The sequence below is a fragment of the Sinocyclocheilus rhinocerous genome, unplaced genomic scaffold, assembly GCF_001515625.1.
Source record: "Sinocyclocheilus rhinocerous isolate Xijiao unplaced genomic scaffold, SAMN03320098_v1.1 scaffold869, whole genome shotgun sequence".
NCBI classification, from domain to species: Eukaryota; Metazoa; Chordata; class Actinopteri; order Cypriniformes; family Cyprinidae; genus Sinocyclocheilus; species Sinocyclocheilus rhinocerous.
The window spans coordinates 2090476-2105447 of record NW_015653483.1 but is presented as its reverse complement, the minus strand read 5'-3'; the positions used below and the strand labels follow the sequence as shown (position 1 = coordinate 2105447).

Here is a 14972-nt window from a genome sequence, read left to right as displayed (position 1 = left end):
ATTTTATTTAAATATTTCTATTTATAATGAAATAAAAAGTAATCAGAGCTCAGAAGAGAGAGGACACCTCCTGAAGAGTTCTCAAGTAAACTTCAACATCAGTCTCATTACATTGGTCTCATACTGTATCTAAAAAAAAAAAATGTTAGAATCAACCAAGAATGGAATGCACAATGAATATAAAATATTAATGTCAAATTACACGCTTCCATATATGCATCAGCGTGTGCTCATGAGCCTTTCATGTTCTGCTGCTTTCATCAGTGTTCGCTTGAGTTATATCATTATTCTGCTCTGAGAACCTCTGAGGAATTTAAAAGCCAACATCAATTTGGATTATTTGCCTTTGTTACAAGCAACACTTTAAAGATTAAATAAGCCGTGTTCAGAGAGAGATTAATTTTCAGAGTCTAAATCAGTTCCATCTCTGTCTCTGATCAAAGATAACAGGTGACTGTTAAAAAGGTACCGAACTGTGTCAGAGGGTCTGTTGATGTCTCATAGTCCTTGCAATCTCAGAATAATAAATACATTGGTTTACCGTGATATGAAACCACTTACAAATGTATTTTATTATTGATTCTAATGATTTTTGTTTTGTTTTGACAGTAGCCAGAGTTGAGATAGTCTGTGTGAGTGCATTAAAATCAATATCCAAATATGATGCAAATTATGTGAATCCATGAAGTGTGTGGATGGGCATATATCAAGCTAAAAAGTTACTCCTTTGGCAGTAAAATGAAATAATATCTATGGCAGCTAGTTATAATTAAAATTCTAGCATTTCATTAGTTTTGTTGGGAGCCCTGTTTACTTTTTTGGTGTATCTTCTTGTTCAAGGGGTCCTACTTCCGTCATATCCTGCACATGTTGCATGTTAAAAGAAAAACTTTTTTAAAAAAAATACTATTTTGTATTAATCATTCACAATAAGGGACTTCCCATCTGTGCAATGACATGACAACCCAAACAAAACAGACAGCATGTCATGGGCCAGTGCTATTCAGTCCTACTGAAGTGTGTCACCTCAAATACAGTTCAAGAAACAGCAGCAAGAACAACCTGTATTTTAATTAGATGGTTGAGTCAGAGGCAGTGAAAGGGCTGAGACTTTTTTTTCTCAAAGTTGTTTTGGTTTCCTTTTCTTCCATCAAAACACCCGCATGTGTTGGACAAGCATCGCTCCTCTGCTATTCATATGGTGTGATCAATAGCCATTGATCGGAGAATATCGAGTCTGCTGCAGGGCCGAGTTTGAATGTAAGCCACTGATGTAGAAATGCTGTGTCCATTTATTTATAATCCCGATCTAATTCACACTTAATATTTTCATTCCCACATTTTGATAAATTCAGGGTTCTCTTAGATATGTTTTTTCACCGTAATCATTTAAGGAGTTATACACTTAATCCAGTTCTAGAAGGGTAAAAATAGCTACCGGCCAAACACCAATGGAGATAAATCACAGTTTCTATTGGATGGTTTAATGTTTCATTTGGAGCAGCAAAACTCAACAGAAAACAACCAAGGACCTTTTTAGTTTTCAAGAACAGTAGGTCACCTGCAAACTATAAATAAACATTAAGTCTTAATGTTAATCCTCACCATACATAATTTTGATTGTGTTGCATATTCATTATAATTATTGGTTTTTGACCCACAAAGGATATTTTTCCTTACAATGCCAGGGATGATTTTATGCATATTCATAAAGAAATACCATTAAATAAAGGATCAAATAACATACCTGTACAAGGACACATGCTACAACATGACCTTTGGGAGATAAATCGATCCATAAATCTCCCTCTGAATACATGTACAAGTCCTAATCAATTATTAATGTTGCCTATTATTACATCACATCAACCAGCTGGGCAATGAATGACACTCTAATGCAAGCTGCTTAATTCTGTAATCAAACCTATTGTCAGTTAAACAAACAACAGATGGTACATTGTTACCAAGTAGGCTGTATTTAGGGTTTGACTGAAGATCTGAGCATCTTCAGAGCATTTGAGCACCTTTGAAAGATACATCCAAAGATTTTTTTCTAAAGTCTTTTACAGATATTTGTATAAATTTAAAGCATTCTAGTACGTTTACAGCATGAACTCAACAGTTCAACCTATTCTATCTCAAGAGCTATTAATTATCTTACATGCAACTGCTTTCAAAAGGAAGATTGATTTCTAAGAACACTAATGGTATTTTAGGAATAACACTGTCCAGCATAACCATTCCTAACACTTCCTAACAATATTGATACGAGCTAAATCAGATAGAGTCATGTAATGTCATCATTCGTCGTCTCAAAGATAACTCACATCTCTGAAGCGGTTCCAGTGCTTGATCTTGCGACTGTACTGGGAAATGGTGGACAGCCACTGTTCATCTTCCATGAAATTCTCCGTCTTCTCCGGTTCTTTCCCGCTCTTAACGTCCACCTGCACGGAAACCCGTACGAGCATCAGCAACGGGACGAGAAGACATCCCAGATCATTCATCCACACCATTATTCCGCTTGTCTGAAGTCTCGATTCTTCTGCTTTAAAGGGCGAGAGACGGATGCTGAGACTACAGTGAAGTGTGACCTGATTACAGGATGCGTCTTCCCTGTATAGAGAGAGAGAGAGAAAATAATGTGTTTTTTGAACCTTAAACCGCATAAACACATTTCATTACACCAAATACACAAAATAATGTTCTTTTTAGCAACATCATAAGACCCATTTAAATTCTGTTATCGTTACATTATAGGATCATTCGAGATCTCAGTTAACCCATCATCACTTAGAACAGAAAATAACCATGGGAAAATAAACATGCTCCACACTTTTACCTGCCATGCGTTTTTTAAAACAGAACCAATTTCACTTATAACGCAGGATGATTAATAATAGTATGTTCTTAAGACAAATTTAACATTTCATTGGATTTTCTCATTTTTAAATATAGGTGTCCCTCCCTATACATGTTGTCAGTACTATTTTGTAAAATAATAAAAACATTTATAAAATTATAAAAATAGCAAATAATATAGTAATCTTTCTATTTATATTTATATATTTAAGTTGTATGAGATCTAGTCTTATACCGAGACCTAAATAAATTAGGTGAATCTAAATATCTCAAACAATTTATTTATTTACAAGTTGTTGGAGAAAAATGAACAGACTGTCAGTAGGTGGGGATCTTTATGCAGTTTACATCCATATAATCATTATGAGTGCTTTCATTGCTCATTTATTCAAGGATTCCTTCAAAACGCTGATTCATTTGAAAATGAAACAAGGGACTGGCCTTGTGGATCATTGGATCATTCACTCAGCCTAGCCTATTTGTTGAAAAAACTGCTTCACATTCATTAAGGAAACAAGTGACTTGTGAATTCAGTGAATTCAGCAAGTGAATTCAGCACTGGACACTACCATACTCATACTATTTCTACAATGTTTTATATTGCAGGAATTGTAATAGCCACTGTCTTTGTGAGGGAATCACTGAATTATTCATTTAACTAATTCGGTCATAAATTAATTTGTTCAAATGAATAAATAGTTATTTCTAAATAAAAATTTAAATGGCATTTTCCCCAGTGACAAGGCCTAATATCTAGCCAACACTAAAATGTTTTATTTCACCGAAACTTAAAGTGCTCAGATAGAAACATGCACCCTGATACTGACACCAAAACGATGTGACATACAAAGCACTGACTGACAGGACAATTGACAGAACACACATGACGTCGTTTAGCTGTGTGTGAATATGTCAGCATATAGTGTAACTCAATCCTGAAAGCCCCACCGGGGGTTTCAAGTGGTCATTTTTGACCATGGCTATAGTTGTCACTTGCTGTAGTTTCATACATACATAGGCCTATGTATGAATATGGGTGACACCTGATTCATATGAAAGAACATAAGCTGCAGGCAAGCAATGCAAACCTCAACATACTTGACATAGAACATACGTCTCTATTAAAGATAGGGATACGGCTTTTTTTTTTATACATGTCTGTCACAGAACACAAAATTCCAATTATAAATATATTTATATATAACACATAAATATCAGAGCAGAACACTGACATTCATGCATTTGACAGACAATTGTAGGCCTATGCAAAGTAACTTTGTGCCGTTGTGCAAATTCATGCAAATTCAACAAAAGTGATTTTTTTTTCCATTAAAAAGGCCTCTTTAATGAAAAAAGCATATGCACAATTTTGAAGAAATTAAAGAGACTTTTTTCATGATAGATAGATAGATAGATAGATAGATAGATCGATAAAACAGATGAAAATAAAACAGAAGTTATTATTTTTGGTCACACAGCTGGTAGCCAGATGGTAAATGATAACTTGGGCCCATGGAAGGTGTACCTGCAGGATCAAGTAAAGAACTTGGGAGTCATTTTTGACTCATCTCTCATATTTGATCGACAAATAAAGACGGTGGTTCGTAATTGCTTCTTCTATCTAAGGGCAATAGCCAAATTGAAACAAATTCTTCCAGCCAGGGACATGGAAAAAGTTGTCCATGCATATATTTTTTCCCGTCTAGACTATTGTAGTGCTCTTTATGTTGGGACTTGTCATAAACATGTTGCTCGCTTGCAGTTAGTACAAAATGCTGCTGCAAGGTTGTTAATGAATGCTAGGAAATCAGATCATGTTACTCCCTTATTGTCTTTTTTAGGATGGTTACCAGTACAATTTAGGATACAATATAAGATTTTGATATATGTTTTTAAAGCTCTTCATGGAATGGCGCCAGAATATCTAGTTGAGCTTATTAAGCCCCACAGTCCAAGCGTAATACTAAGATCATCAAATACGTTTCTCCTAACTCTCCCTCGTGCACGTCTCAAATTGAAGGGTGATTGTGCTTTCTCCATCGCTGGTCCAAGACTGTGGAACAATCTGCCACTTGATGTTAGATCTTCCTTAACTTTAAATGTTTTTAAGGATCGTTTGAGATCATATTTGTACTCCCTGGCATTTTAGTATATGGATGTTTTTATATTATTGTCTTGTTGTTGTTGTTTTGCTTTTTTTGCTTTCCATTGTAATGTACAGCACCTTGGAACTACTGTGTAGCCTGTAAGGTGCTATATAAATAAATAAACAAACAAACAATAGATAGATAGATGTACTAAGAAAGAAACATCAATGTTTAGAGGTGAGGTTGTACCACATGGACCAGGACAGGGTGCGGTTTTTCCCTGCTCTCAGCATTTCCCAGCACTGCAGCGTAGTGTCACTTCTGCCACTGATATGCTGCAGTGAAGGCAAATCCTACACTTACCCTGCTTCATTTCATTCTTTCATCTGCAATGAGAGTCTGAAAAGTCCCAGATTTCATTACCTTGCATGGCAAGTCACTTCTACATTTCCCTTTAGTGATTTTTAGTGATACTGATGTGTCTTTTCACCTTGGTCTCATTTTTGGCTTTGCTGATTCAAGGTGGCAGTTTTTTTCAGAGGTAACTGGAGACATATGGACATATATACTAACATGGTTATAGGGAAGCTGTCATATCTCATTGACTATATCAGTAATGACCAGCTGACTATTAGACTAACCCGTTTGCTCATCGAATAAATAAACATAGCATGTAGCCTAATACTGATTTAAAGCAACTGTATAGTTTTGTGTATTTTTGCGATTTTGGAGACGGAATTTCGTGGGACAAAAAAGAAACCATTCTCCTTTTTAGAAGTCAGTGGTACCATCAGAATGACTTTAAAAATGATTTTGATATTTCAAAGTAAAAAAAAAACTTGCATACAGCTAGGGTGAGCATACATCCTCTTTTTCCCAGACATATCCTTGTCGGGATTTCTAAATTACCTAAAATGCCCTGCACTCAAAATGTCAGCATCTGCGTTCTCTTTCTCTGAAACACACAGCATAATCTTTAAAGTGGCTCAATTCATCTTCGCTGAAGGCGTTAAACAATGCCTTAGCCTATTATTGCCTTCCACCGTATATAATAATACTGGTAAACATGATCTTTGCACAGTTTTGCTGACAGAAGGATTTCAGAGTTGTTTTAGGGTTAGGTTCCCCAAAAAGGGGGCCAAATTGTAAATGGCATGACATTTTAATAAATTACTCATCTGTGCAATAATGTCACTGAAGGAAAGCGACCTCCTCATGGTCCACTAGATAAATGGCTTGGATCTCTATGTTAACCTTAAGTGTAATTTTACACCTATACTTGCTGTGCTGTGTATTGGAACTGCATGAAAGAACACTACATCTCAGCAAGAATTGTTCAACAACATCAGAGTTTCTCCTGGCCCTCTGGGAGCTGGGATCCTTTTCGTCCCCCCCTGCAATAAATCAAATCTTAAATGGAACAGTGTTTTGGATGAAGACACATTATTTACACACAGTGTGCATCTATACTGGGTTATGTTCTTGATATTAATAATCAAACACATTTCTCTCTCACTCAAGAAATGCTCAAGTATTTTGTAGTCACATGATATTATCATTCCATATTCAGTCACAATTAGTTCATAGTTCTGGAGATAATAATGGTGTTAAGACTTTAAACATCAGTGACCACAGACAAAACAGGAGTCTGTCTTCTTTCCAAAAAGCATGGTGTTTCTATGGTTACTTCTGACTACTCAAAGCAGTCCAGGGACTGCTCTGTTGCTCCTCCCCTCTCTGTGCGGCCCATTAAATAAACTCAGTCCATGATTTCATGAAACTCAGACCACCAACACTGAGCCCACCTGCATCAGTCAAGACACTTGTAGTGTCCACTAGACCACCTGGGTTTCATCTTAATAAAAATGCCTTTTTAGGTTTTGAAAGGACAGTTATATATAGGTATAGCTATTAAAGCACTGCCATGGATTAAACATAAGCATATGTTGTTGATCATACAGATGTGGAATGGGCTTGTGACTGTGGGATGGAAATGGAGAGTTAATAATCCTAGTATGAAATGCTAGCAGCAATATATTTGATATTATGCTTTTTTTCTGTTCTATTCTATGTGTATGTATTGTTATTCCAATGTTATGACCACAGAACAGAGATGGTGAGAAGGCAATAGCGTTCATTTCTTTAATGATTTCTAGTAGCAAAGCTCATGACTGCCTCCTGGTGCGCAATTTCAACACTGACTTGTCGACTGCAAATCTCAATCTATACTACCCTACAAAGGGTTGGGGTCAGTAAGATAGATGGATGGATAGACAGATAGATATAGACAGAAATTTGTATTTTTCTGTATCACCAAATCAATATATTAGAATGATTTCTGAAGGGTCATATGACACGGAAGACAGGAGTAATGGCTGCTGAAAATTCAGCTTTGTCATTTTAAATTGTAATATTTTACAATATGAGTTTTTTTACTATATTTTTAATATATGCAGCCTCAGTGATGCAGCTTCTTATCGACCCCAAACTTTTGAACGGTAGTGTATGTCCAAACAGACTTGGCCCTAAATACTTACTTTTCAAAAACAGTTGCCATGTTCTCACTTCAAGACAGCCTTAAAGGGTAAAATAAAAATTATTCTTTGCTGAATATGTATTTAAATCTCAATGTGCTTACCTCATAAATCAGACAATTAAAAAAAAAAAGATTACCTTTCTTGTTTTATTCCCAAAAGGACCAAAAACATTCTTTCCTACTAAAAGAATTCATCAACCAGATCTTAAAAATGATTTAAATATCTTTAATTTGGCCAATTCAATTTGCTTCATCATTTTGGGTAATTACAAACATTGTTTGCTTTAGATGGCAGTCAAAATGAACATGTTACTTTCAGACGGACAGTCTTTCTGAAGCACCACTTGTTGCAAATATTTCAGAACATAAAAAAAATTCTCTTTATATGGCTTTTTTTTTTTTTTTTTGTAAATGAATGCTGCAAGCGCAACATATGCTTGGAATGTGAAACTAGGCATAATTGGGTTTAAACTCTACTCTATTTTGTAAAAAGAAAATGTATTCATATCATCTCCAAGAAAATTTTAGTGGCTAATTGGTCTAAGCATTAATGTCAAGCATTGATGTTTTTCCTTCCTATATTGCATATTGCAGAGACTTACAGTTTACAGTAAGACTGGATCTGGCAAGGCACTTGATTATGCTTTAGAACCCTCTAACCACTCTGCAAAACACTGTTAAAATGAATGTTTATAAGGTTCTAAAAAATAAATTAAAATGGAAGAAAATAGTATGATACTATTTAATAAATACAATTATTAGTTTTCCATTTGCATAAATATCAAACATTCTTTTTAAAAATCCAACAGGCAAAACCACAGTGAACAATTCATTGAATGCTGAATGACACCGGCATAATCATTTGACTTCCTGTGGTCAGATAAATGGATCAAACACTACTAGAAATTTCAGAACTGGCTCAGAAAACCCAAATATTGGTATTGAAAAAAATGCTTTGAGAAGAAAAGGGGTAAATAAAAAAAGAAAAGCAGTAAGCTAGCAGCATTGATTAACATTTAACAGCTGTGTACTTTCCTCTCTACCAGCTAATCATCCAATGCTTCGTTCTTAATTCATTACATATTTAAATCCATATTTAAAACCATTTCACAGATGGTAAGATCTTCCATGACTTTAAATTTTCTGCAGATACTGAAGGAGAGACGAGAGTGAACCCCTGTGGCACCAGGATGGGCTATCTTTGCTTCTCTTGAACTGGTGCAATGCAATGTCCCATTTTAGCGAAGAGAACAGAGCATCATCTTCAAATGACATCTCAACAGGACACTATCTGAAAAAGAACAAAATTATAAAACATGGTTAAAGAATGCCAACAGGTAAACTGGATAAACACTAGAAAATTCAGAAAAGCAACGTAAACTCACATTCTGCTACTCAGTGTCCATGTAACAGAACCTGTATTTCTGAAAGTTTTGAGCAACTGGGTGTTGCCATTTTCTGTGCCCTTTGGAATAAGTCTGTGTCCCCAAAGTAACGTGCCCGATACAACAAGCCTTCCTCTGCAAACAAGAGCACAGATGTCTAGGTTTTCAGAATATTATGCAAAATTACACTTGCATTATGTGGACAGGCAAAGTCAAATACATGAAACATTGCTTTATACATCCTCTATAAACACGCATTATTACGCAGCTTCATATGCGTCACATACTTTGTTGTTTCTCCTTCCAGCAGTTGTTTCTCAGGTTTGATATATAGTCCTCCTCCACACTTTGTTCAACATTCTTAAGATTCATCCCCGTATATTCTTCTGAGAAGTGGTCGCCCACATAGTAAGGCACCTTCAGAGTGGTAGTGTGTCGCCTGTTTGTGTGGCCCATGGATCTAAGGCAGGTGGAATGTTTGATAACGTCAGAGATATTTATCACTCGCATGACAACCATCATTCTTTAACTAGATAAACATATTTTTGCTTCCACTTTGAACATTTTTCTTTAAGACTGAGATTTAAAGATAACAAACAATATTTTGTTAGCTTAGTGTGACAGCTAACTCAAAACGCACAATGGGATAGAGAAAGTGCTTCATGTGACTATCAAACACACACCGGCGTTAAATAATAGTGTATAATACTAATACACCAAGTACACATGATTTTTTAAAGTTTTTTAAGATAATGCACATTTTGGTCAATGTTGGTCTTACGGTCTGTGGCTGAGGCTGTATGGAGGACTGGAAACCATCATCTGGCTGAGAGCCGAGACTATGATCAGAATGAGTATTGGCATCAGTTGTACAAACAAGGCAAGGCCACCCTGGATGATAAAAATTAATTCATTAAAATTAAACTGTACACCAAGACATAATGAAAGAACTATTGTTATATTTCATCAGCCTGAATACATCTTTTAAATACATACCATCTGGCTCAAATAATAATGCAATGTAACATATCACAAACAATTTTCATTTGTTCTCTTGACCATAGATGGCACACACAGGGTTTCTGTAGGTTGTATGAAGGTAAATGTAAGACTTTTCCAAGACCTTTTTAAGATCAAGTAAACAAAAAGTAAGGAATAAATTGAATGGAACACAACATGTTTAATTCATTGTACAAAAAAAAAAGCTTAAGGCTTGAATAGCTCTGCTCTTAACCACTAGAATATGAAAATAACTTTTACTGTACCTTCTGATCACGCTACAAAAAAATTATGTTCCTCATCACTATTTTGTTTTGCTTTCTTAAAAAAGATCTGAAGTCTTGTTTTATGAGAAACTGATAAAAATGAAGTGAGTTTATGATTAAATAAAGAACAAATATCTGCCAATCAACTTAATTCAAGAGGGAAAAAAAGTTTTCATACCCCGTTGACAGATGTTTGTTCTTGTTTTAAGCATAAACTCTTAAACACTTAATTTTGTTAAGTTTATCAGAAAATACAATATGCTTATATATATTCAATATGCATCTCAAGTAAAAGTATCTTTGCATCTTAGTAAACAAAACAAAAACACTGAGGAAGATATTCTTTTTTTTTTGACGTGCAAACAACATTTAATGACATGACTATATGATTTCAAGACTTCCTGTTACGATTTAAAACCTTTTTAGTCCTTAATATGTGGGAGGGAGAATTAAGACTTTTTAAGACCTGCAGAAACCCTGTGACACAATCTCATAACAAATGTAATAAAGAGCTATGCCCTTCTTAATTGTCATTTCATCTGAAAATCAAGATTTGTAAGATCTAGTCAGTCAAAACAGTATTGAGGTTAGCTGATCTAATTTGTGTCTCTGGAAAATAGTATCTCTGACATTATGTTACGTTGAATATCAAAGGTTGTTGTGTATATTTGTTAATGAGGGACTTGTGGACATATTAATGTTTTTAGATTTGTGGAGTTCAAATATTTTGAAGTGGAAGGCAAAAACTTCTTGTAGAATTTTACATTGTGTGCTATGACAATACTCCCCTTAATAACACACCATCTGATGCCTCATCATTCTGTACATGCTAAACTTAAATGTAAATTATGTTACAATAAATGCACATCTTCCCCCACCTTAGCCTACAAGTAAAACATCTGCACAAAACCCCTTATAATCTTTGAAGACTGGGCTCTTACTTCTCTCTGTTGTTCTCGTCGTTCTTGACGCGGTTGATGGCCAAACCTCATTCTGCCATTGCTGTACACATGCACATTACCTAGAAGCGTAAACAGAAATTTCACGGTTTGGATGTATTCGACTACAACCACTGACATGTTGCAATTCTAAAACCACATTTAAAAAGGTCACAGGACTCACTGGTGGGAAATCCACCTCCAAAGAACATATTGAAAAGTTCCTCAGGGGAAATATCTGCTTCAAAATTTCTGTGATAGGTCCTATGCCTGTGAGTCGGATGGGCTTTTTCTTCACCGTAAACATCATACTGCCTTCTTTTTTCAGGGTTACTCAGAACTGCATAAGCATTACCTATAGCTGTTGAAGACCAGGAAACAAAACAAATGAGAAGACCACATGCAAATGCTCTCCACTGATTGCAGAAAGGCTGAAGTCATGCATTTTACCTTTAAATGCTTCAGTGGCACCAGGCGCATGGTTTTTATCTGGATGAAACTTTAGAGCCAACTTTCGGTAGGCTTTTTTCAGATCCTCCTCAGAGGCTTCTTTACTGACTCCAAGAATCTCATAATAGTCCTTACATCTCTTAATTCTGCATCAAGAGAACGACAGATCACAGTAGAATAGGAAGAAAGTAGTTAGGCGGTGAAACCACTATGCACACATATAAACCAAAATGTTCTTCACAGAAATAATGACGATGTCCCGGACTTTTAGGCAAGCAGTCTGAAACAAATAACAGACCTTTTGACAGCATCCAGCTGCTCTGATGTGTATGGTTTGGTTGATTCTGTGGCACCATGTCCAGAGGAGTGATCTTCGGTGTTGTGGTTTTGGTTTCGTAATCCATCATTTTCTCGAATGTTTTCTTCACTTGTGGAAGGTCCTCCATTCTCAGCAATAGACTCTAGTAAAGCTGAGACAAGAAAACTTTCATTTAAATAAGAAGCTCTGGCATCTATCTGTCTATCTATCTATCTATCTATCTTAAATCCACCAACCCACTCGGTCTAATATCTATCTGTATATTCTAATTATCTATTTATATATTCAACCCACTCTATCTATCTCTCTATAAGTGAAAATAATAAATACTAAATTGTAATTAAGGTTATATTACGTACGATTACATTACTTACGTTACATATGTAAATAAATAAACATCTAGTATAAGTGATACATAACCAAGAACTGTAACTATATGGTTCGACAACATACAGTTAGATAAATTAAAAGTAGAAAATACTGTTATTTCACAGGCATAATAAAAGATCGAGATCCCAAGGCCTTAATTACCGTCTAACTACAGACTTCAGCTTTTCCGGTGGCCTTTTAACAGACCTCTTACGATCTCCGCTATACATGTATTTACATTACACGCACATCTCGCCTTGTCGGTGGGAAACAGTCTCTGTGCCTTCTCGAGGAACCGTCTCGCTTTGTCGGGCTCATAATCTCGCAGCGCTGCGATCGCTATTTCGATGCAGCGCTCCGCTTCGTCCTTGTTTGATTCCATTTCGACGGCGGAACTGATGACTGATCTCTTTGCTGACCCCATAGACGCAGCCTGATGACGTTTACGACAACGTCAAGAGTTTTTCGCTAGTCAACAGAACGTCCACTTTCCAGTGATGAATAGACATCAAATTGACATTAAAAAAATAAAAATAAACGGTCAAATATGCAAATCAAACTGACGTCAAAAACTTGCCATGACGTTGATTTGATTTAAATTGAATGTCAAACATATTGGCCTACATATAAATTAAACCAATTTCAATGTGGGATTAACTTCCTATTGCCGTCAAACTGAATTTAAAATGATGTTACTGCATCTTGATCAAATCTTGACTAATATTTGACGTCAAATTGATATCAAGGTACCCGCCGGGTTTGTAACTTACTTGCTGAGGTTTCCCATACTGTAAAATCTCTTAAACTCATAAATAATGATAAAAAAAATAACACATTTATACGATCTTATATTTCTGACTGATTGTCCTTTGTTTATCTGTTTGTATTTTCCCATCCCTTTTTATGAATATAAGAAATGTTTTGAGACTGATAAGGTTTGATCTATATATTTTTTAAAAGTTTCTTAATCTATTTTAGTCACGTTTATTTACAACTATTTGTGTTATTTTTACTTTATTGATAAATTAGTTTATTCTGCTTATCGATGTGTTTGTTCTCCTGAAGGTGTTTGTACAATATAATTTAATTTCTTTAATATATTTTCTTTGATAATAATAATAACAACAACAACAACAACAACAACAACAACAACAACAACAACAATAATAATAATAATAATAATAATGTAAAAATTATTCTGAAACAAATAATAATAATATTAACAATAATATCCCTTTGTACTTCCGGAAACTTGCTGCGGTCTGAAAGCAGAGTGGGCGCACTAGTAAAGGAAGTAGCAATCGTGATTCAATCGGACAGTCGGAAATCATGATTACATATACAGTATAAAACAGATAGGAATAATTTCTCGTTTTATATGGGTACCAACACATGTGGGAATTCAATGAGGAGGTAGACAAATGGCCAAAGAATCCTTAAAGATGGATGAACCAAGTATAAATATTGCACTTAGCAGGGCAGAAGGGGGAAAAAAATTATATTAAAAGCATGCAACATGAAATGGCAGATATATTGTCAAACAGGTCGGCATTATCACAAAGTACAAAGGAGCATAAAGAGAAGTAAAATCTTTCATAATATTAGTAGTAGGGACAAGTCATTTTCACACATATACGAACAGGACATTCAAATCTTAACCAAACATTACACATTTCAGTGAAACATAATACTGGTTTATGTGATGTTTGTTTAATAGTGCCAACTGTGGAAAACGTTTTGATGATATGTGCTGCATATGCAAGGGAAAGGGAACGACCTAAAGTTGAATTGCAATCCTTGAATTAAAGAATTCATATTAAGTAACATATTAAATGATGGTCCAAATGCAGGAAAACAATCTTAAGATTTATTAAGAATTGTGGATTAATGGACAGAATATGGGAATCACGTGAGAAACGAATCATTCTCTTCACACTCCATCACAGTAGGTGGCGGTATGCTCCTATGAAGTTGGTTGGCAACCCGACATAAATCCAGAAGAAGAAGAAGAAAAGTAACGTCATTAGTGCGTCGTATCAAGTTGTTAGACAAGACAGCTTATCAGACATTTTACAAAGTTTGTTCAGAATGCAAACAAAAACAGTTTTTTGTAACTCTTTTGTATGGATACCTGCACATATAGGAATAGAAGGAAATTATATATATATTAAAACATCCAGACATAGAATTTAATGTTCCGATGTATAAATTAGAAATAAAAGGGCTAATTAAAAAAGCATTAAAATATATGTGGCAAAGTAAATGGGATGGTGATAATAAAGGACGACATTTATATAATATTCAAAAAATAGTTGGAAATGAGAGGAGAATTTTTGGGAATAGAAAGGAAGACAGCATAATATCTCCTCTTAGAATTGGACACACTGCACTTAATCAATCATATACAACAGGAAAACATGAATCTGGACTTTGTGTTAAATGTGATCTTCCTGAAACAGTTGAACATATTTTAGTAAAATGTAAAGGATATGAGAATGAAAGATTACAATTTACAGAAGCACTTCATATAGGAATTAATCAGATCTCACTTCAGAAATTGTTAAATAAAGATGCAACTATAGACATGTTTCACATATACTATTTAAGTATCTCAAAGGCACAGAATTAATGAACGGCATTTAAATAATTATTTATATATATATATATATGTGTGTATATGTATATGTATATGTATTGGAGTATATCAAACAAGTAGCCCTTGAGACTATTTTATCCCTTCAGGGAGCCCTCACTCACAAAA

General features: G+C 35.0%; 2 protein-coding genes across 3 annotated transcripts in view; both read right to left on the bottom strand.

Annotated features, from left to right (window-relative positions):
- LOC107716285 (testican-2-like) overlaps positions 1 to 2631 on the bottom strand; it is a 46714-nt gene extending 44083 nt beyond the window's left edge. The window contains exon 1 of the mRNA XM_016522658.1: positions 2328 to 2631. Within this exon, the coding sequence (XP_016378144.1) occupies positions 2328 to 2516 (189 nt within the window). The 5' untranslated portion in view covers positions 2517 to 2631. The remainder of the gene's footprint in view (positions 1 to 2327) is intronic.
- A 5582-nt stretch (positions 2632 to 8213) lies between these two features.
- On the bottom strand, positions 8214 to 12680 carry LOC107716349 (dnaJ homolog subfamily B member 12-like). Of its 2 annotated transcripts, none has more exons than XM_016522760.1 (9): positions 12461 to 12680; positions 11822 to 11993; positions 11524 to 11669; positions 11258 to 11434; positions 11077 to 11156; positions 9652 to 9761; positions 9158 to 9330; positions 8871 to 9005; positions 8214 to 8772 (listed from the first exon to the last, which is right to left on the bottom strand). In XM_016522760.1, exons 1-8 carry the CDS (start codon positions 12633 to 12635, stop codon positions 8881 to 8883), a joined length of 1158 nt encoding a protein of 385 aa, XP_016378246.1. In that variant the 5' UTR covers positions 12636 to 12680; the 3' UTR covers positions 8214 to 8772; positions 8871 to 8880. The 2 variants fall into 2 exon arrangements, with proteins under 2 accessions (XP_016378246.1, XP_016378244.1); XM_016522758.1 differs by having other exon boundaries at positions 8214 to 8776; positions 12461 to 12679.
- Between the last annotated feature and the right edge of the window lie 2292 nt (positions 12681 to 14972).

What these genes read in the sequence shown, in the direction of transcription:
- LOC107716349 (XM_016522760.1), bottom strand. Translation starts at nt 12,635, where the DNA reads ATGGGGTCAGCAAAGAGATCAGTCATCAGTTCCGCCGTCGAAATGGAA. An exon ending in CAGCTGGATGCTGTCAAAAG is followed by an intron (nt 11,670 to 11,821) that starts GTCTGTTATTTG and finishes CTCTTGATGCAG; the next exon opens with AATTAAGAGATGTAAGGACT. An exon ending in TACAGCCTCAGCCACAGACC is followed by an intron (nt 9,331 to 9,651) that starts GTAAGACCAACA and finishes CACCTGCCTTAG; the next exon opens with ATCCATGGGCCACACAAACA.